Source organism: Vicugna pacos, chromosome 5 (genome assembly GCF_048564905.1).
Source record: "Vicugna pacos chromosome 5, VicPac4, whole genome shotgun sequence".
NCBI classification, from domain to species: domain Eukaryota; kingdom Metazoa; phylum Chordata; class Mammalia; order Artiodactyla; family Camelidae; genus Vicugna; species Vicugna pacos.
The window spans coordinates 4,556,816-4,579,416 of NC_132991.1; the positions used below are offsets into that span (position 1 = coordinate 4,556,816).

The window sequence follows — 22,601 nt, forward strand, 5'->3', positions numbered from 1 at the left end:
CACATCCATGGGCATGATGGCCTGGAGCAGGGGCAGCCAAGAGGTCAGCTGGGCTCCCATCAGCTGCTCTTTATGGGTCTGCTCTGTGCTGGGTCTTCACGCATAACATCTTACACTCAAGATGCTGTTCATTCAAAACCTGCTCTCCTGGGACAGCCACAAATCAGCAGTACCTCTCATTAGCTCAACTCCCCCAAACAACCTTGTCAGCAGGCATTTATACCCCTGCTTTATGAATGAAAAGACTGAAGTTCAGAGACAGCATCCATCACCAAGGATGCAGCTAGGATTCAAACCTAGGCCCCAGCCCGAGAGTCAACTGCTGATCCCACCACGGGCCTGGCCCTGTGTCAGTGAAGCTTGGTGATGGGGCCCTGCTTGGTGGTGGTGGCGACATGCCCTCCATCTGTGGAGCCCTGCATGCTCCTGGCAAGGCACTGGACACAGGGCTCTGTGAGGCAGGGGTGAGCCCATTTTATAGACGGGACAATTAAGGTCAGAGAGGCCAAGTCACTTAGCAAAAAAAATCAGCTATGGATGGACCTAGAGATGATCATACTAAGTGAAGTAAGTCAGACAGAGAAAGACAAATATGTGTCATCACTTACATGTGGAATCTAAAAAAATGATACAAATGAACTTATTTACAGAACAGAAATAAATTCACAGACATAGAAAACAAACTTAAGGTTACCAAAGGGGAAAGGTGGGGGGAGGGGTACACTGGGAGTTTGGAATTGGCAGATACACACTACTGTATATAAAATAGATAAACAATATAGCACAGGGAACTACAATGAATACCTTGTAATAACCTATAATGAAAAAGAATATGTATATATATGTATAACTGAATCACTAAGCCATACACCAGAAAATAACACAACATTGTAAATCAACTGTACTGCAATAAAAAAGCAAAAAAAAAAAAAACCCAAAACCAAAAAAAAAAAAAACCAAAAACCCCGAAAAAGAAACAGTAGGCAAACGTCATCCATTCTACCCTAAAGACAGGAAGTTTAACAGTGACCTGATCTTAAAGGAAAAGAAGTTAACATTTGAGGGTAGAATTTCTGTCTTCAAATGGGGTGTGTGTGGGGGGTGAGCTCTTTGATCTTCAGATCAGAACCCCCAGGAGGGGTTAGGCAGCCTGAGCTTTGGGGCAAACCTCCTGCAGGCCTGACCGCTCCACAGCAGATCAAATACCTTAACATCTTCCCTGTCCCAGCCTCAGGGTCTCATCCAGACAATGGGAACAGCGGTGCTTGCCCCCCAGGAGTTCTGAGAGGGCTCCAACCACACATTTCATCCCCATGTGCCCTGTTCCGAGCCCTAAGGCCCCCTGGGGTCCTCTCCCCTATCGGCCTCCTGGCCAAACCTTTCTCCCTATTGGCAGTTCATCAGATTCTGTTGTGGTGGCCCCGGAAGCCTACACTGGTGTTTAAGAGAGTCAAGAGGCTTCCCGGGTCTCCCTGCCCCAACTTCTGATGGTGGGGCCCAGGGAACGGGTTGAGAAAGCAGCTGGTGAGCGTGGCCCGGGCCCAATTCATCAGCACCAGGCCCGCCCAGTGCCGGCATCAGACCCTATGCCTTGGCCTGATAAGAGGCTCAGCTCTGCTTTCTCCAAACCGCCTGGAGCCTTATCAGAGGCCGGCCTGGCTGAAGGAGCCGTTTCCATCAGTGTGAATAAAAGGAGGGAAAAAAAAAAGGCAGGAAGAAATACAAGGCTTTCGCTCACAGACACAGCCAAGCCAGCCATGACCATGGGCCAAGCTCTGCACTTTGTGGGTGCGTCCCCGACCTGAGCTGAATTCAGAGGCCAGCTCCCCGAGAATGCTGCGGTCAGGCAGTCAGGTCCCCTCCATGTGTGCATGCATGCGTGCGTTTGCAACTAAGGGCATCTTTCATTGCAGCTGAGAGCAAACAGGGCACTTGGTGAAGCCCCATGCCACTCCCCTGGCACCTCAGGCATTCCTTAGGACTCACCTGCTGGCCTCTTCCCTATCTCTCAGCTGCCACCACACTCCAGCTTGCTCAGTCTCTAGCTAGAGCGTTAGCTGAGACACCGAGGGCTCTGTTGTCAGGGCAGAAGCATCCTGCCAGGAGGCTTGGAGGCCCCAAGACTCAAGAGGATGCTAGAATCTAGCTGCTACAACAGCTGTGGGGAGATACTCCCATCACCCCCTGCCACCATACCTGTCTGACTCCATCTCCTGGTGACTGCTTCCCACCACACTGCTTTCCTGACAGTTTCTGCTTCAGGTCAGGCCTCCTCTCACCCCAGGGCCTTTGCACGTGCTGTGTCCGCTGCCTCTTATGCTTTCTCTCTCATATTCCTGCATCTTGCTCCCTGGCTTCCTTTTCTTAAACCTTACCTTCCCAGTGAAGACCTCTCCAACCACACTCTTCAAAACGGCACCCCCACAGTATCCCCGGCACTTAGCACCTTCTGACATCCTGAGCATTATTCCCATGTATCTTATGTCCATCTGTCTGTCCCTACAAGAATGTAGGCTCCCTTCTGGGATTACTGCTGGTTTGTTCACTGTCCTGTCCCCAGGGCCTCGACCAGGGCCTGCCATACAGCTGGTGCTTAAAACACATTCATGGACTGTGACTCCCGGCCTCAGAGCTGGAGGATACAGATGGCAGAGGCAAAGGACGTGGGTGTAGACTCGGGGAGACTATGACTGAGCTCAGGATCCACCACAGTACAGCTGGTGCATTGTGGACACACTTCCCACCTGCCTCAAGTCTCCAAGTCCAACCTGAAAAAGGAGGCGATATGATAACCTCCAGGGATGGGGAGAGGCCCCAGGCAGTCCAGGAAAACGCTTCTGGCCCAGCATTTGCCACGTGGACAGACAGCCCCCCTCTGCCTGGGCCCTGGTGCGAAGCCCTGCTTTCCGAAGGTAGGGGTGCAGGGAGCTGGCTAGTCCGGGGAGGGCCTGTTTCCTACGCTGAGACGACGGTTTTCTGCAGGCCAGCAGCACAGCCCGGCTGCCTGTGTTCACAGAGTGGGTGACGAGAGGGCAAGGAAAGGTGTAGATCACGAGGGCAGCCAGGTTGTGGGATGAGATGCCCCCTGTGTGCCCAGGTGGGCGGCCTGGCCCCCATGGGCCTCCTGGCTGCAGCCTGGTCCCTGCCCTTGGCTGAAGGTCTTTGGTCTGGGCTTCTAGTCCACCCATGAGGCTGAGGTGTCCCCTAGAGAGAGGTGCACTGGGGCCCGGTGGCCTCGAGGCCTAGAGGTTGAGCCATTGGATACACTCCTATTGGTTGAAGACAGTGGTTGGCAAAATTTTTTGGATAAAGCACCACAAAGTAAATAGCTTAGGCTTTGTTGGGCCACTGGGTCTCTGGACAACTCTGCCATTGTCACTTGAAAGCCCCCATGGGACCCTGTACATAAATGGGTGCAGTTGTGGTCCAATAAAACTTTATTTATAAAAATAGGCAGCAAAGTGGATTCGGCCTGTGGGCCTTGGTTTGCAGGCTCCTGGCTCGAGTCCGGGTCTCTGAGTCTCTCTTCTCCCTCTCAGGCTAATAAGTGTGTTGAGCTTGCCCCAGACGAGGTCTGCGCCTTTATCTACATCTTCTCATTCAAGGTGCCCACGGGGACCGAGCCATCGAGTGGCTGAGCTGCACCATGAACCCAGGTCTGTCACGCTTGAAGCCTGTCTTTCAACCCGTGTGATGCTCAGCTGTCAGAATGCGGGCCGTGTGCACGGCTGTGGCCACTGTGGACAGATGGCAGGGTCCAGCCACACCCAGGGCTCCCTGAATCCTGAACACCCCATGAGGTTGAGAGGGCAGGGGCCCCAGGCTAGTGGAGGCCCAAGAGGGTGAAGCCACTGTCCCAAGTTCCCCTGCATTGGTTAGTGGCGGGGTTCAGACATGCTGGCGAGGTGGCTTGGGGGCGGTGGTGGTCCTGCCTCTGACTTCAACCTTGCCCAGGGTCAAGGCCGTCTCTGCTGGTGAAGGCTGTGGCCCGGGCCTCTCCGACTGGGCTGTGTGCACCATCTCTGGCCCACCACACTGACTGGCGAGGCCCTGTCACAGAAGGACTCTTCAGGGAGCCCTGAGCCCTGGAGTGTCAGGTCCCAAAACAGGACAAATGGCCTATCCAAGTGGGTAGGGCTTGCCCCAGGGAGGCCTGGGCAGCGTCCTGCTGGGGTAGGAGGGTCCCTGAGGGGAGCCCGTTGGCCCAGGAGGCATCAGGAACTGAGGCAGAGGAGAAGGTCCACCCTCTGCTCGTTTCTCCTTGGGGAGGGCCCCACTCAAGGAAGCTCAAAAGCGACCCTTGGGCAGGAGGCAGGGCAGTGAGAGGTCAGCCTTTTATCTGCGCAGACAGTCAGGCCTCTGTTCCCACAGCCCCAGGGCAAGGAGGGCGGGCATTCAGACAACGGTGCCTCCGAGGCCATGTGACCTCAGGGATGGCTTTTACCAAAAGCACCGCCCTGGAAATGGAAGGAGCTGAGGACAGTGAAGAAGTGGTGGTCAGAAACTAAGGCCTCAGGAAACAAAAGGCCTGGATGTGCCCATGAGGGGGAGACCCAGCCTCGTGGGGCGTCTGAACTTTGAAGGAAAACCGTGGATTTTACCTGCCTTTGACTGCTGCGGCCTCAAAGATGCGGTCTGACTTTCTCGAACATTGCCCGTCTTCTCAGGGAGCAACCCACATCATGTCACTCAAATGAGTTGTTTAAAAATAGTCTGTTCCAGAAGGTCTTTTCAGAAGCTCCAAGAGTCTTAAATAGGGAATGACCTGGGGGTAATTATCCAGCCGGATAGAAAGAAATGCAGTTGAAAAGCCCATTGGAACCAACTTTCTTTCACTCCTGTGAAAGAAAATGGTATTCTCCTTTTGAAACTCCCCACTTCCAACACAAATGGTGGTGGTGGGCAGGGCTTCAAAGAAGGCCCAGGGGTTGGAGCACACAGTTTCAAATCACAGTCCTGCCACCCACAGCCGTGTTGATGGAGGTGCTCACCACAGACCCACCTCGCAGTGAGGGATGAGGGCTCTGATGAATGAACACTTCTAAACAACATTCCCTCTGCATGACAGGCCTGACCATCCCTGCCGATGGCAGGTACCCTGCGCACTTGCCCTCCTTTTTGTATTTTTACAACCTTGGACTTATCTTTACTTAGAACATTCTCAACAGTCAACATTGATCACTGACAATTTCTTCCAGCCCAAGGTCTCAATTCAACATGATAAACCTATAACTAGTCAAGTAAAAAGTCCCCATAATTTAATATCAGCTGTCAGTATTAGATAGTTTAGCTAACTTTAGATTTCAATTTATATTTGAAAAGTCTTGTTACTTTAAGCTATTCTTTAAATATCTAATAATATCCAGCAAATCCCACTCCAGAGGGAACCTTAATTCAAAAAGACACATGCACCCCAGTGTTCACAGCAGCACTACTTACAATAGCCAAGACATGGAAACAACCTAAACGTCCATGGACCTATGACTGGATAAAGAAGCTGTGGTGTATTTATACAGTGGACTACTACTCAGCCAGAAAACAGAGTAATGCCATTTGCAGCAACATAGATGAACCTGGAGATTGCCATTCTAAGTGAGGTAAGCCAGACAGAGAAAGAAAAATATCACATGATATCACTTATATGTAGAATCTAAAAAAAAAAAAAAAAGACCAACTTATTTACAAAACAGAAACAGACTCAGAGACATAGAAAAATTTATGGTTAACAGAGGGGGAAGGGGGTGGGAAAGGAGAAATTGGGAGTTTGAGATTTGCAGATACTAACTAATATATATATAAAAATAGATGAACAATAAGTTTCTACTGTGCAGCACAGGGAACCACATTCAGTATCTTGTAGTAAACTACAGTGAAGAAGAATATGAGAACTAATGTTATGTACGTTCCTATGTGACTCAAGTATCATGCTGTACACCAGAAGTTGACCCAACATTGTAAACTGACAGCACTTCAATAAAAATATATTAAATATCTAGATAGCCACTTGGTTAGTTCGATGAAGAATCACCAGAAGACGTGGACAATTCGATTTGAAACCTGAATTCGTGTGATAAGAAATTTCTCGCCAGGAGGACTGGATGTTTTTCATCCCTGTCATGATGTGGGTCCTGCTGCCCCAAGAAGCCCAACAATGCTTTGAGGGCAGGGATTGTATCTTAGATTTTCTGTCTCCTCCTGAATCCCTGGGACAGATGACAGGATGCACACATCGTAACCCTGTGAGTTTCTATTGATGAACCAGGGATGTATATAGTGGTTAATAAACATTTGTGGATAAACTGCTTTCACAATGGAGTTATCCATCTAGCTCCCTTTCTAACTTTTCCACCTCTCTTCCTGGGTCTCGAAGTTTGACAAGAGCCTTTCTCGTGGAATTAGTTGTTAAAGTGATTGACAGCTGGGTGTGCACTGAGGTCTGGCCGTAAGCAAAGATTTAATCATGGTGAGAGGGTATCACGGCTTCATGTGATGGAAGTGTCTCTTAGAGAAGGCTCCTCTGAGACCCATGCCTGAAAGCACCATCGCTGACAACAAAGAGTGACTGGACATCAAGTGACCGTCCTGGAAGGCCCCAGCTGGAGGCTGCAAACTGGGTTATGTCATGCCCTCAGTGTCCGGTGGTGACTTGAAAGTGACCAACACAAGGGGGCCCTGAAGTGGGGTCCCAGGTGTCTTCTTATCCCCAGATCCACTGCCATGGATGCGCTTTTATGTCTTAGATTTTCAGACTCTAAGAATTTCTTTGGTAGAATTGCTGCTTCTGCTGAAAATAATTGCAGTGGAGGTTTATAGCAGTGACATCATTTTTTATGTGTGTGTTTTTTGGGGTGGGGGGACCCCAGGTAGGAAGCTACTTGTTTTGGAGATTTGGGGAGGGGTGGCCATCATTCCTTTTGGTGACCCTGCAGGCCCAGCCTCAGATCCTCAACATCACCTGATCCTGCCCCCACTTTCGAACCCGATGAATGAGTTTCTGAGGCAAAGACAGTGCTCACCCCGAGGAATCAGAGACCTGCATCCATGGATACATCTGGCTTTGTGAACTCAACCTAACTTCTTTGAGCTCCACTTTATTTACCTATCGGAGCAGGAGAGCAGTGCCTCCTGAATGAAGAAAGGAAACATTTGCAAGTGCCTAGCAGAGAACAGCACACAATGCAGGAATGGTCCCATGGCTTGTGAAATTCCAATGAAAGACAGAGCTGCCCGCCCAGGATGGGTTCTGTGGTCCAGGCACTCCAGGAATTGGCCAGCATTTGGCGGGGGCATGATTCCCTCCTGCTCCCCTTGCAGTGACCTTGAGAGGCAGCTGCCCACTCCTTCCCTGGGGAAATGTGGGAACTGTGTGGGGGTTGGCCTCAGCTGGCAGGACTTGCGTGGTCACAACCCAGCCCTTGTGGGCTCCTATGCGAGTGTCGTTAGCAGCTGCTGGGCTGCCAGGTGGGGTCCGGCGGAGTGGGGGCGGAGCCAGCACCAGTGGCCCGGGGTCGGGTGGATAAAGAAAGATCTTCTCTTCTGAGGCAAGAGAATGACCTCAGGGCTGCCTGGAGCTGAGCAAAAGGCAAGGGGTCACAGGCCACTTGCTGCCAGCAGGGCGGTCTACCGCATCCCCAAGGTGGAAGGACACACCTGGCGCCAGGCTGGACTGGGCCAGTGATGCGTGGTGGGGCTCTGGGGGAAATAACCTCTTTGAACACTAGTCTCCGTATTTCTAAACTGGGATTAATATATCTATACCCTTGGAACATCTAGTTGAACAAGGTACCATGTGTACGTGCTCCGGGTGCGGCCAAGTTCACTCACCACCCCACGCCTGGACTGATGCTAAGATCCATAGTCCAGAGCAATCATGCGACTCCAGCAGGCTCTTTGTGGCTCCCCTCTGGGACCCTCGCTGTGTGGTCTCTTTACCCTGAGGTCCTCCAGCTTTCTTTCTGTCCAGGCCTCTTTCCGAACTGCCTTCTAGCTGTCGCCTGGCTGTCCCACGGGCATCTGAAAGTCCCTCTGCTCTAGAGAGAATCTTCCTGTAGCCTTCTTATCAGTCTGGTACATGTAATTCTATGATCAACGTGAATTGCTTCCGGAACTATGAAACAGAGTGAAGAAAATTTACTTTTATACTTTTAAGTGACGAACAGCCTAATTGCATGGCTTAAAAAGCCAAGAGAATAAGAGAGAGAGAGAGGGAGTGAGTCCTGGGAATCAAGTATTTACTTTTGAGTCTCTCGATCCCCCCAGGGCACAGGTAAAGAGCAGGTACAGAGGAGGCCACTGCAGCCCCCAGCCCAGGGCCCTGCCAGGGTGGGCAGGACTGCCAGGGGGAGCAAGGATCAGTGAAGCTGAAGCCATGCTGACGAGGGTCAGGGCAGATCTGGGCAGGGGCAGTGGAGGTGCAGAGACCAGTGGGCACCCGGCCCCGAGCCTGGATGAGCCGAGCCAGGGCCCCATTGCAGACTTCGTGGACCTGGGTGCTCTGTCTTCAAGGGTCCCTCCCCGCCCCCACCCCACCACCAAATATTAGCCACACTACTTTATAATGGCATAGATACACAAATGCCATGTATAGTCTTCAAGGCTCATTCTTTTCCTTTTGATTTTAAAAGAAACAAACCTTTCTGTGGATTTCTAAAGCTCTAAGTGCCAGGCCTACTGCGCATGTGGGCCCCGGCTGAGCCCCGCCAGAAACACCTGCCACGCCTGAGTGGGAGGGAGAGAGGTTGGCCGGCCATGGCTCCGGGCAAGGCACGCTGCCTCTAGAGTTTCCCTCTCATCACATGCAAAATGGAGATAAAAATACTTGCCGGAGGGCTGCTGGAGGGTGAAATGAGATAGCTCCTGCAGGGGCAGCTGACTTTCTAGGCTCTGAGTCAGGAAGACAGTCATCAAAAGAGGGGAGTGGGTGAGGATCATTTATACAATGTGTAGGAAAGGAAAAAAAAAACGAGATCGTAAAGTTTAAAAAAAAATGACTACACAGGACTTTCAGCTGATGCTGAAATTGATCCACTGAGATGAGCACTCTGGCAGGAGCTGCAGGAGGGCCACTCAGTGTCAGACCCCAGGCAGGACCGAAGGAGGGAAGGCCAGCTTCCTCGCTGGAGTTCAAGCACAAAGGGGTGAGAAAGGGGCCCTCCCAGGAGGGAGGGGAGCCCACACTTTAAGGAGCACCCCAGGGAGGCTCACGCTGCAGTGGCAGCACTGGCGGAAAGAGAGAGATGCTGGGGAGCGAAGATGCTGGAAGGCGGAGCGGCTGCGCCCAGGTTTGGCGGGCAGAGTGTGCACACAGGTCAGGTGCACAGGAGCCCTGGATGGGGACAGGTCAGCGGGCTGAGCCAAGCCAAGAGGCAACTGCGGGCCACCAAGCAGGCAAGCCTGACTCAGGACTGGGAGAGCATGTGGGTGAGCATGAGATCACAGCACTCTGTGTAGACTGGGCATGTCTACACGAGGTGGACCTACACATCCATCTGTTCATTCATTTGTGAGTGTTTTTAAGGAGACTTCTCTTTCCCATGGAGAACAAGACAGCTGAGACCTCCAATGCTAAGTGTTCAGCTGAGGCGGGGGAGCAAGGATGCTCTTCCTTGGGCACAAGGGAAGGAGACTGAGTGGCAGAGGGTGGAAGTTTTGCTCAGAGTCACAGCTGGTGGCAAAGAACAGGGCCAGGCCTGCACGAGCCCTCCCCTCTAACCACCTCACCTCCATAGAGCAGACGGCTTGAAGGCAGGGGGTCCTGGCTCAGCAGGGAACAGCGTCCCAGAGCTACTGCAAAGGCTGGGACTGAGGGCCCCGCCGTGGTCCTAGGACTGGGCAGATGGTGCATCCTGTCCTGGGGCCCTATTTTCAGTGGCAAGTGAGCAAACAGGGACGGGAGTGGGGAACATGGAGGGAGCTGGGCAGGGCAGGTAGCCAGGACTAGCTGAGGACACCGGCAAGCGCTCGGCACTGGATCTAAGCGAAAGGCAAGGGGTCACAGGCCACCGGCGCCCAGCAGGGCAGGCTACCACTGCATACTTGATTAATGTGCACCCGGCACTGTACTAGCTCTGCTGATGAGCTGAGACACAGAGGGCCATGTTCAAGCCTGTCCACCTTCAAATCCAAATCCCGAACTCTAAAGCTGGCATTCTAACCTCCTGTCACTAGCAAATTAATGCAAAGTGTATGGGCACTAAATAGCTTAAAACAGTACAGCAGAGGCTGAGCAGTATTCCATTATCTAAATACACCACATCATCTTTATCTAGTCATCTGTCGACGGACATTTAGGTTGTTTCCATGTCTTGGCTATTGTAAATATGCTGCTGTGAACATTGGGGTGTAGGTATCTTTTTCAATTAGAGTCTTCTCTGGACATATGCCCAGCAGTGGGATTGCTGGATCATATGGTAAGTCTATTTTTAGTTGTAAATCAACTATATTCAATCTAAAAAAAGAATGAAATAATGTCATTTGTAGCAACATGGATGGACCTAGAGATCATCACATCATGCTAAGTAAAGTAAGAGAAAGACAAATGTCATATAATATCACTTATAGGTGAAATCTGAAAAAACGATACACATGAACTTACTCACAAAACAGAAAGAGACTCACAGACATAGAAAACAATCTTATGGTTACCAGGGGTGGGGGAGTGGGGAAGGATAAATCAGGAGTTAGGGAGTTGTAGATACTATTATTTATAAATTAGTTAAACAACAAGGTCCTACTATATAGTACAGGGAACTATATTCAATATCCTGTCGTAACCTATAGTGGAAAATAATCTGAAATATATATATAAATAATCTGAATATACAATATATGTAAAATATAAATAAACACATAAAATGTATTTAAATAAATAAGTAAATAAAAATATATTTAAATAATATATATAAAATATATTACATATATAATGATCTGAAATATATATGAAAATAACCCAAAATGTATAAAAATATATTTATATATAATAAATATATATAAGTATACATAATATATGTGAAATATATATACATGTAATCACTATAAATTCACTATGCTTCAGTTAAAAAAATGGATTAAAAAAAGTACAGCAGAAAACAAAAAAGAGTACAGCAGAGGAACCTGAGATCGAGGCCCCCACTCACCGCAGGCTGTGCATGTGGTTCTGTTGAGGGGAACTGGCCAGCATCTCAAGGGAAGTGGACTTTGCTGCCCTGTGGACACAGAGGTCCCAGATCGGGACCCAACACAAAAGGCAGGCAGGAAACGTGGCTTTACCTGGCTTTGACCTGGCAAACTACCCTTCCCTTCACTTTCTGACACTGATGGGAACGCACGTGCCCAAAGCTGCTGGTGAGATGTGAACACGCTCCCTCTAGGGTCCCGGGGGAGGACGAGCTGTCCTGGGGCCCAGGGCCAGCTGCATGCTTGGACTGTCATAGAAGCATGCGGCATGTGAAGGAGAAGGGGCAGGGGGTCCCAGCTGTGCCCCTGCAAGTGATGGGCTCGTCCGTCTGTGACACTCAAAGTGGGGACAAGACGCCTCCATCAGGGTGTGGTGGGTACACTGGGTTAATGGGGCATCCCTGCCTGGGGCTTGTCCCTCACAAATGACCCCCCAAGCTCCAGCCTCCTTCCCTCGGGGCTTGGCAGGGGTCATGAGGGTGTCGACTGAACCCCAAAGAGTACGCTGGCCACAAAGTTTTGGCAATAATAGAAGAGACGTGTGCCTTTAACTTATAGGATGAGTCCACAAGGGGAACAGATACAGTGGAGAATATAATAAAAGTGTCACAAAGAGCTATTAATCACAGTTATTTTAAATTCCCAGAGTCTGATAATTCCAACATCTCTGCCATGTCTGATGCTCGCTCTGTCTCTTTCAGTGGTATTTTTTGCCTTCTGGTGTGTCTTGTAATTCTTCTTGGCATAGAAGGTGTAAGGCTGAATCACAGGTCGTGATGTGGGGGAGCGGGGGAGGGGTGGGGATGTGCCCTCTGGTCATGTGATGTCTTTCCGAGGCCATCCCCCTGGACTGTGGTCCTCAGGGTTTTTCTCTCCTCCGGGGTGGGACAGGATGGCTAGAGGGGGCCGGAGTTGGATGTTTCCCTTCCCCTGTGTCAGTCAGGCTCTGATAGAATTGCAGTGGGTCAGGCTCTGGTTAACTAGTACCCCTGCGGCCCAGCCTTGTTAAGGTGCACTGGTGTCTTTCAAAACAGTTCCTGCTGGAAAGGATATCAAACCTGTGGGAACCTGGTCAAACACCGGGAGGTGGATCTCACAAGATTGTAGGGGGATCCCCTGGGACAACTAGGTCCCCCTGGGAGCTTTGAACTCCCAGAGTTGTCCACACCAAGTCTCCAGCAGTTTGTCAACCTTGAGGAGTCAGTCACGAGAGGTGGAGATGATGTGGGGCCTGGAGGAGGGGCAAGGCCTCAGAGCCAGGCAGGTGGGCAGCCCGTGCTGCTGGGACACCGTTCCCCGGGTAGGGCAGGCCGGTGGCTGAGCCCGCTGCTGTCTGTGACCGCCGGGCACAGGGCACAGGCTCTGAGGTGGCTCGAACCAGGATGGGCGGAGTCGTGTAAGGCCCCAGCTGGGACAGAGCCTCATGTCATGGGATCCGGCTCTCACTGGACAGGAGAAAATTGGCCCTTGTCAGTATCTGCCATCGGCTAAGATTCTGCACTCTAACATTTGTTCTGGAAAAATGTACAAAAATGAAAATTTATAATATTTCTAAGGGCAGGAGCCAGTGTTCCCGTAGAATTTCAGATGACATGATGATCTGAAGGAAACCTTAAGCAAAGATCAGGTAGGGAGGGTGGGGGAAGGCGGGGGGAGGATGAAGCACGCATCTGGGAGATTGAGGTGGTGACGGCTGCGGCTTGTCAGCATGTTCTTAGAATTTATTTTGGTTTGACTTTCTGTCCATTTCAATTTATTATTTACTGACCTCCCAGTTCTGGACTACGAGCTCTGGGGCGGGTGACTTTTAAAAGGTGCTTTCGGCCTCTGGAGTGACACAGGCCTGGGCACGCTGGGGCTGGTTGGTCAGCGCAGTCACCCGTTCGTGTCCAAGTGGCTGGCAGAGCACCTCTCTGTGCTGGGCCCCGAGTGGTGGCGGGCAGGTAGGGGGTCACAGAGCTTCCTGGGGGTCCGATTTCCCAGAAGGTGACAGACCCAGAAATCTGTCGGGGTTGCGAGGTGTCCGCAGGGCCTTGGTGGGCGGTGCATTAGTGTCGGGCGGGCTCAGGGAGGTGTGTGTTTGGGGTGGGGGTGCCCAGAGACCCCAGGGGTCTGAAGTGGGCAGCTTTGAGGCAAAGCTGGTGAGGCAGGGGCGCCCAGGCACGACGGGGGCCCTGGTGGTCAGCCGAGCTGGCTGTGGGGGGCAGGGCGGGGCCGGCAGCTTGCCCAGGGCGGCCCAGGCCTGACCAAGAGCAGGGGGTGATGTGGACAGCTGTGGACCGAGGCTGGACCACAGGCCTGGCTGAGAAGCTGAGGGCTGGCTGGCAGGTTCTGAGGGTCTGTGTTGCATGCAGTCGCTCTGAATGCAAAGCCACAGCTGTGACTTCCTGAGCATGGCTCTCATGGTGGGTGTGCAGGCCGCACAAGGCCCCGCCCTGCACACCTGGGCCCTAATGTCCCCCTCAGGGTGGCCTCTGTTGGCTCTGGGGCCTGAAAGCCTGTGTCCACAGCCCAGCTGTGTCCTCAGAACCCGGGGGCCCTGGGGTTGGTCATCCCCCAGCCTCCAGCGTTTCATCTGCAAACAGGTAAGAGTGTGGGTGTGAGATGAGGTTGTGGGGAGTGAGCTTGGCATGTAGGTACCGCTGCTCTTGTCGGTGCATTATCAACAGCAACATCAGCAGCCGTCTGCAAGGGAGACTGCGGGGATTCCCAGCACCTGCAGGCCAGGCTGGCTTTGATAAGTTCTGTTAACAGCCAGGGCCACAGCCACTGCTACCCCGGGCACCGGGCCAGGCCCGCCTGCTCCTCTTCATCACATGACCCCTGTGAAGTAGCTGTTACTACTCCCACTTACAGACCAGAAGACTGAGGCTCCTCAAAGCCAGTGATGGAGGCACACTCAAAAGTGACGACGCTTTTTACTCACCAGACTGGTCAAGATAAAAACTACACAGTGTGAATGAGGATGTGGGAAAACAGCAGCTTACAGGGGCTGCTGGTGAGTGTCAGGCATTCATGTGACCTTTCAGAGGGCAAGGCTTCAGGACCTACCAACATTTTAAAGGTACATACCCTTTGTCCCAGAAATTAAATTCTGGGGGGAGTTTATCCTAAAAGTAGACAAACATATGCATGAAAACCCTGTTGACAAGGGTTGCTACTGCAGCACTGTGTCTGGTCAAAAAAAAGAAATCAGACTGTACACAACCTAAATGTCCATTCATGGACGAATCGGTTAAATAAAACAACCAATTCATTCATATATTAATACAGTTTACACTATGCGGCCCCCAAGAAAGGTGAATCTATATATGGTAATAACGTATAAGCTGTAATAAACTTTCTTATAAAAAGAGATGAAGTAGAATGTTTCATTTTGTAAAATAAAAAATAATTGTATATATTATGCATATAACATATAATACATATTATGTTATATATTATACATACCATACATGTATTATATGTTATATATATTATATATAGTATATATAACATACATATGTGTTATAATATTATATATAGTATATATACATGTAATACCCTTGGAAGGATTCTCATAAATCAATAAGGTTACTGTCCTTGAGGTGGGAAGAAAGTGTCCTTTTCTTTTTTATTGTTAACTCTTCATTCATTGTTCAAATTTGTTTTGTTTCCAGCTTGTGATCTGCGTGCAGATTGTGCTTGCTCAGTCCCCGGGCAGCTTTTCGGTCGGGGGCTCTGAGGGGCGTCTGATATGCTATAGGCCTGCCACCCAGAGAGGCACACCGAGTGGACTTGCCAGCCTCTCACTGCTGGTGAAGGGTCTCTCCCTCCTCGCTGGGATGGGCGGGTCTGCTCCCCCTGCAAACACACAATGCCTCTGACCCCATACCTCTCTGTTTCCCAGGGGGCCCTGCGAGTCTCCAGAAATAACTGCCCAACTATGGGCACCCTTGGAAAGGTCCAGCCGCTGGCTGAGCCAGCGCCATGTGACTCCCGCAGCCACGGATATCGGGAGCGCTTGAGCAATGACCGAGATGGAATTTCATTTGGCACTTAATGCCATCCTTTCTGCTTTTGCCAGAGGCGGCAAATTCTATATAAAGCTGCCAAACCTGGCTATCTCCCCACTGAACACTGACCCCCTTCCAGAGAAGGACCAGCAGTGGATTTCTGCACATGACTCCTTCGCAATCATCCCATGAAGCCTTTGGGCTTATGAGAGTTGGCTGAGCCCAGCCTGGGCAGGTGGGAGCAGCGGGTCCTCTCCACTATAACCTCTGGTTCTGAGAAGCAGTGGTGTAAACCGAGACAGGATACAGACACATCCTGCCTGAGTTTGCAGTGAGAAACAGTGCCCCTGGTTCTCCCACAGCAGAGATCCCGCCATAAAGTAAATCCAGGCGTAATCTGGACTGGCATGCGAGTCAAGGCTGCATTGCCATCAGTTCCGGATGGGAAATATTTGCAGCCATCGGTCAAGGCCTGAAACTTGAATCCTAGGGAACTGCTGTGGGAGGATATGTGTGTGAGGGGGTGGGGAGTGGAGGCAGGGTTAGAAAGCTGCACTTCCTCTGTGTCTGACTTGGAATGATGACAGTGGCTCAGTCCCCTCCACCCTGGCCCTGACACATCACACACACACACACACACACACGCAGGCACGCTCACTAGCATCTGACGCACACTCACAGACACATACGCACACCTAAACACTAATGCACAGGACCTCACGCATCCACCACCTCATTTAAGATGAAAATAAGGATGCTAGACACGTATTGAGTGCTCGACGTGTGTTCCTCTCCATGCTGAGCCATTTACATGCACTGAGTTCTCACAATCCCAAGAGAAAAACTGCCGCACTGTTCCCGTTTTGCGGACGATGAAACTGGAGCTGACAGGTTGGCTTGCCCCAGGTCCTTGGCTAACAAGTGACACACACGTCCCAGCACAGGCTGCGAGGCCTTCACTCCCCTGGCCCTTGTCTGTGCACACCCAGACGGCACTGGGCACCCTCACCGGCACACACGTGGCCAGGGACACGCCGAGGCACACGGTACACAAACACAGACCCAGCCACAGTCACCCATGCTCAAGTTTGCGACCGAAGGCCACACAACCACCTGGCCCTTAAGGACTTGCTACGAGTGTGCGTCTCCTATACCCACACCATCATCCTGGGCTGATTACTTAGCCTGATTACGCTGGAGACTCCGAAGGCCTCCTCTCTGATACTTCGTAATGATCAGACCAGGCCAGGCTGGGGACAGGAGGGAACAACATTCCTCTCTCTTTTTGTTTAATAAAATTTTAGTTTGTTAATTGCAAACGCCCCATGGCAGGGGAGGCCCAGCGCAGTTTCCCAACATCCTCACCAAAACTCTCAGGGCCACTTCCCGTCAGCAAGAAAGCATGTGGCTGTTTGAGAAAGCAAGCAAGCAGGCCCTGAAGAATCACACCGCGAGGGGCCGGCGAGCCCAGCCAGCCGGCCGGCCGCATCTGCGGTGGCTGGCTGCCTCGGGAGCTGGCAGAGCTAACCCCGAGTTTCTCAGAATCGTCCCGCCCGGGAGTTCGGAAAACAACCTGGGAGGCTCCCTAGGGCTGCGGCTTAGCGCTCTTGCCCTCGCTCCCCGGAGGCCCGTTTATTCCCTCAGGGGCAGAGTTCTGGCCCCAGGCGCCTCCCGACCAGACCACCACACAAAGAAACCGAGGCGGGAGGGCGCTGGGCCGCGGGGGCGGAGGCGGCCGGCGGCCTCTCCGGGCCCCGGGGGCGCAGAGCCTGCGCGACAAGGTCGGGGCCCCGGAGCGGGGCCCCGCGACGCCCGGGGACGCGGCCGGTGTCCGGGCGCCGGCCGGGACCCCGGGCTTCTGGGCGGCGGCCCGGCCCCCGCGCCCCGACCCCCGCGGGTACTCACCGTGGCGGGGCAGCGGCGTGACCTGGTGGCGGCTCATCGCCGGCCGGTGCGGGGCGCGGCCCGGAGAGAGGCCGCGGGAACCGGCGGGACGGTGGCGAGGGTCGCGGTCGCCCGCTCCGACCCTCCACAGCCGGGAGGAAGCGGCACCTGTGTCACTCTCGCGCGGCGGGCCCGAGGGGAGGGGCTCCGGCCCGGAGATAGGCAGACTTCATTTAGTTTTTCCTGCAGACTCGGCTGGCGGGGTTTCCACCCTCGGTTTTTTTTTCCAACACACACACCCGCCCACTTCTGAACTCTCCGAACTCAGCTGTGCTCCAACTTTCTGCGCGAGCGTCACATTCTTCTAACTAGGTTTCTGTTTCCATCTGCAGCTGCCAGATACAGAGGCTGAGAATTGCCCTGTTTGCGGCTGAAAAACTCCCCGATGTGACATCAGGGCCTTCCGGGGACCCTCAGGGACGGTGACCAAATAGGGCCAGCCCTGCGTCTGCGTCTTGGCTGATAGTTGCGGGGCCTCTCAGAGCTGCAGGGCTTTTGTGACCTGCAAAGGGCTCCCAGCTTGCCTCTCTTTTTAGGGGCGCTGTCCCAGTCTGTGGGCTCACGCTGGGGAAAGGGTGTTAGAAACAAATTGCTGGACGAAGGTCATGGAATTTACTTGGATCCCTTTGCTTGAGGTTTCCAGACATAATGGAGTTCGTGGAGAAGTTACTTTACTTAGGCAATTAAAGACTCAGTATGGATTTAGACACTCTGGTTAGTTAAATGCTCTTTGGCCACATCCCTGAAGAATGTCACGTTATACTTAGCATTAAATCCCCCATATACCACAGAGAGCTTGAGATCATGTCACCCTGGTTTTAAATCCCAGCCTCAGGAAACACCTGTACTTCTAACGTCTGATGTCTGAACCTTTCTGTGGGACTTTCCCATGCTGTTTGCCTGTGGTTCTCCATGCACTGCCCTGTGACACCCCAGCCCCACCCTGCCTTATCCTGCTCCCGGCCCCACCTTTTCTCAGTAAGGTCAGTCTGCCACAGTCCCAGGGCACCATTCAGCTGTGTGCATTTGAGGGTACCATCCAGGTTGAACACACCAGGGAGGCTGCCCCCTGGAGGTGTGCGATGGGGAAGCCCCGCCCAGGCTGGACCACTCCAGGCATCTTTGTTAGAGCTGCCTGCTTGACATAATGTGAAAATATTCCTCATTCTCTTTAGTTAGATAATGCTGCTAGATCTTTAGCCACATTTCCATGCTCAACGTGTACACGCTAATGTGAAGGAAATGTCTCTGGCCAGTTGTGGAAACTTCTGTGTCTCATTTCCTCATCTTTGAAACAGAGACAAACCCACTTTCTTCCCGGGGTTTTAGACAGACAATGTTTATAAAATAAGTGGCAGAGGAAAGGTACTTAAAGACGCTAGCAATGATGACTGTAATAGTTTAACATTTTGTTTGGTCATACAGGTAGGTCCATGTTGGATAATAGTATCTCCTGGGTTCAGAGTTCATAAATAAACAACTCCAGTGACCTGAAATGCAGCTGGGGACCTGGCAGGAAGAGCGGAAGAACAAGTCCCTAGGTCACTGCACCTCACTCAGGGGAGGACTTCTCAGAGGCTCACTTACAGCCAACTGGCCGTTTCACATAAGTGTTAAGAGGCTTCCGTAACTGATTTCTCAGGGTAGGACAGGTAAAAAGCACCAAAGAGTAACAAGAATTCCTCATAGAGAAGAAGCCAAAAATGAACTAACTAACTCAACAGCTAAACAACAAAGGTAGAAAGCCCGACAAACTATGAAGTTCAGGTACAAGAGCAAAGTAGTGTTTGTTATGGAACCAAAACATCTCAGTTCCATCAAGTGGAGGATGCGTCTGCACCGTGGTCTGACCGAGCTAAGGCTCTGGGACTCCATCTGAATTTGAGTCTTTACTGCCTTCTAGCCAGGGAACTTCCAGCATTGTGCTCAATTTCTCTGAGCTTCACTTTTTCTTACCTATGAAATTGAAGCGATCTGCTGAGTCTGGTTGTTGTGAGTAATACATTAGACTGTTAATCACTCATGGGATAATACAGTGTCTTACTCAGCACATAGGAGTTAAAGATATTGGTCCCTTGTCCCCTCACAGGCACGCTGGGTTTATAGTAAGGATCCCAGGCCATTCTGAAAAGAAAGTGAATAGTATTTAATAGTGAATAGTTTAGCTAGCAGGTAAACATTTGATATATGTTAGGAGATTTAACCACAGACGTGTCTAATTTTAAAGAAATGAAAGCTGTTTTAAAATTTTTAAAAATACTTATGTGAAAACTAAATGACATGGCGAGAGTCTGACACTGAATCACAGAAATGCATTATTACCATGTTTTCACGTGTTGAATGTTTATTATTGAAGTAGAAAGAACTGTTATTCTTGTAACAATAAAACAGCTCTTATCCCACTTCATTCCCATAAGTACCCTCAAAGAGGATATTGCCAAGGGCCCATTTTAAAGGTGAGAAAACTGAGGCTGGGAGCAGTGACAAGAACTAGTTCAAGGCAGTGGAACCAGGTTTGAGAAAGCTCTTCAATGCTCTGTAATGCACGTAGGACATGGCTGGTATCAGCTCTAAGCCCTCCAGGGGGTAGAGGGTGTGATGGATGAGAGTTTTCCCTTCCCTCCTGGCACTATTTAGGGCGGGATCTGCCCACAGGAGGTGTGTCCCTGTCGGCTTTCTCCCCTCCCCAAACTAACACTCAGTGCTGGCCACCTTCTGGGGAAGGGGCTCGGAAGTCCCCCTGCTGGGGTCACTGTCTTCTGGCTGTGAGTTCTTACAGGCAGTGGTGGACAGGTTTTATGTGAGTCCTTTAAAATTTCTAATTAAAAGTTTGTCCTTCATTAAAGAAGTAGATGCTCTTTGTACAAAAAAATTTAAATGGAGAAAAAAAACCCAAACCCCAACAATGGCTCATAATCTCTAGCACATGAAGGCATATTTATTTCTAGTCTTTTTAATGCACTTGTGGACCTTTGTTTTATACTACTGAGATTTTCCTGAATATGTGATCTTGAGTGCTGAGTTGTCGTTACCAAATTTATGTCACGACCATTTTTTCCTATAAAAGAATAAACGCATTTTAATTTGTTTTAATTACTGTTGTTCTTTTCTTTGCTAAACACTGCTGTACTAAACTGTGTGAACACAAATACCTGCATTTCATATATTTTCTTCCCTTGGCTTATATTCCAACAAATGGTGTTACCGGATCAAAGGTTAGGGGTGTGTTTAAGGCTTTTGATACATTCATGATTTGTCACTGTAACAGTTTGTATTCTCCTCAATCAAGAGTGCCAGCGCTCATCCCAGAATTAAGCATGAGATTTTAATTCATTCTGTAGGTTCTGTAGCTGAGAAACATGGAGTTATTGGAGTTTGCGTTCTCTTGATTACTAATGCAGTTGAGTATGACACCGTATGTGAATTTATAAATTACATGGTTTTTTAGGTGAAAATTTTGTTCATGCTGTTCAGGGAAGAGGTTCATGTTTTTCTTACTGATGTATTTGAACTCTTTACCCACAAAAGGCAACAATACCTTTTCGTGTAGATTGCAAACATTTTCTCCTGAGGCTTTTTTTTTTTTTCCTGGTTCTTTCCCATTGGCAGAGAAACGGTTCGACTTATCTGATGGGCAGGCTGGCGGCTTTTAAGAAAACCAAACTGTGGCTCTGTATAATTTAAGAGGAGTGGAGAGGAGAAACATGGGTTTGGTTCACTGACACTGTCACGAGTGAGGAGTGATGAGCCTGGGGAGAAGCAGAGAAACTAACATGGCAGAGTCTGCAGCTCCTGCCAGGAAACTCTCCACTCCCCCAGCAGCACACAGGTCTTTTAGGGGAGAACCCTTAGGTGAGCAGATTTTAAGGCTTGCTCTCACTGAGCTGCCATCCCCCTTTGGTCTAGACTTTGGCGAAGGCTGGCTTTCAGCTTACCAGGCAGAGAAGAGGATGCCTCATGTTGGTGAGGTTGTGAGACTCCGAGCTACAGCCCACGGCCCTGACTCACCTCCTTCAAGGATAGATCTCTAAGCATCCATATGGCCTGTCTCTGGAAGCTTCCAAACCATACCTCGAAGAGGAGCAGCACAGAAGCCCAGCAGGAAGTGACTTTGGGCACAATCTCATGCCTTGTAACAGCTCTAAAGCCAATCTGTTATGGGCTGTTAGGGTTGAGGGAAGCTTGGAGCTTCTGGCTGGCAACAAAAACAAAAATAAAACACAAAAACAAAAAAGAAAAAAGAAAAGGAAAGAAAGAAAGAAGGAAAAAGAAAGAAGGAAAGAAAGAAAGAAAGAGAAAGAGCACAGATAAGTATGTGTGTTGGGGGAAGCTGGCTTGAATCTCAGAACAGAGGAGTCAGGGAAAGGACCCAGCCTGTAGGTCAGCCTGCGTGATCCCCACACTTTAGGGGAGGTGTGATTTTCCAGGAAAATATATCCTAACAGACTCAGGATTGGACCTAGGATGTTCCGAGCCTGACTTCCCACATGTGGTTATTGCTAATGTCGCAAGTGTCCTCGCCAAGCAGGTGGTGCTTTGTTTTTATTTGTTTTGCCTTTTCCATCTTCTTCTTTTGACAGAAGAGGAAACTGGGGACCAGAGAGGTGAAGAAACCAGTCATGCTCACACAGCTACTCAGCGATGGCTGGACCTGGAACCAGGTCTGTCCAACCCCAAAGCTCTGCTGGTAGGGGGATGTGCTGTAAGCTCACTCTCCCCAGCACCCTTCCTGCTCCACCTGGTGTCCCTGATGATTCCCTTGTGTTACTGCTCAGCCTCACAGGCTATTCATCCTGGAGGCCCTGAGATGCAAGGAGAGAGGCAGGCAGTTGCTGGCTGAGTTTCCAGTGGTTTCCATCAGAACACAGGGAAATGGGAATCTTCCAGCAATTCGAGAGTGAATTACCAGCTTGCAAGGAGCCCTGTTTGGGTCACAGCCCTTTCCCTCTGGGTATAAGTTGTTGGTATGAAACTGAGCTAAAACATTGCTTCTCCATCTGCTCCCAGCTAAGCTCTCGGGCCCCCAAAGGGAGGAGGCAGCTTCCTCTTTTGACCTTCTGTTGAGGCTTGTCCTGGGCCAAGGAGAGGGAGGAATTCTGGGCGTGTAGGTCTGTGTCTGGAAAGGGGGAACTGGAATGGTAATTATATTTGCCAAACTTTTGCTGGGAACGCTCCATATTTCATCTCATTTGATCCCCAGGGCAATCTCATAAGTAAGGAAAATCCAGGACTGGGAAGGTGGCAGACATGGATTCTCATTCATGGCTTACCACTGGCCACTTTGCTAAGTGACTCTGCCTCCAAATCTCAGGTGCAAAATGTGGTTGATGCCTCCACCTGATGTGCTCTGAAGGGGCTGGTGCTGGCTCCAGATGAGTAAGACAGAGGCTTCACAGCACAGCAGAAAACGTTTGAACATATCCTGGGAAATGCACACACACTGACGTCAGTGGCCCAGGATCACAGTGAGATGTAACCCGTCCACCT

The 22,601-nt window shown here is 50.6% G+C and overlaps 1 protein-coding gene across 1 annotated transcript in view; it reads right to left on the reverse strand.

The window, feature by feature from the left end:
- Positions 1 to 17,270, reverse strand: part of GYPC (glycophorin C (Gerbich blood group)) — a 32,943-nt gene extending 15,673 nt beyond the window's left edge. Inside the window, exon 1 of the mRNA XM_072962081.1 lies at positions 17,076 to 17,270. Coding sequence (XP_072818182.1) covers positions 17,076 to 17,112 — 37 coding nt within the window. The 5' untranslated portion in view covers positions 17,113 to 17,270. The remainder of the gene's footprint in view (positions 1 to 17,075) is intronic.
- Between the last annotated feature and the right edge of the window lie 5,331 nt (positions 17,271 to 22,601).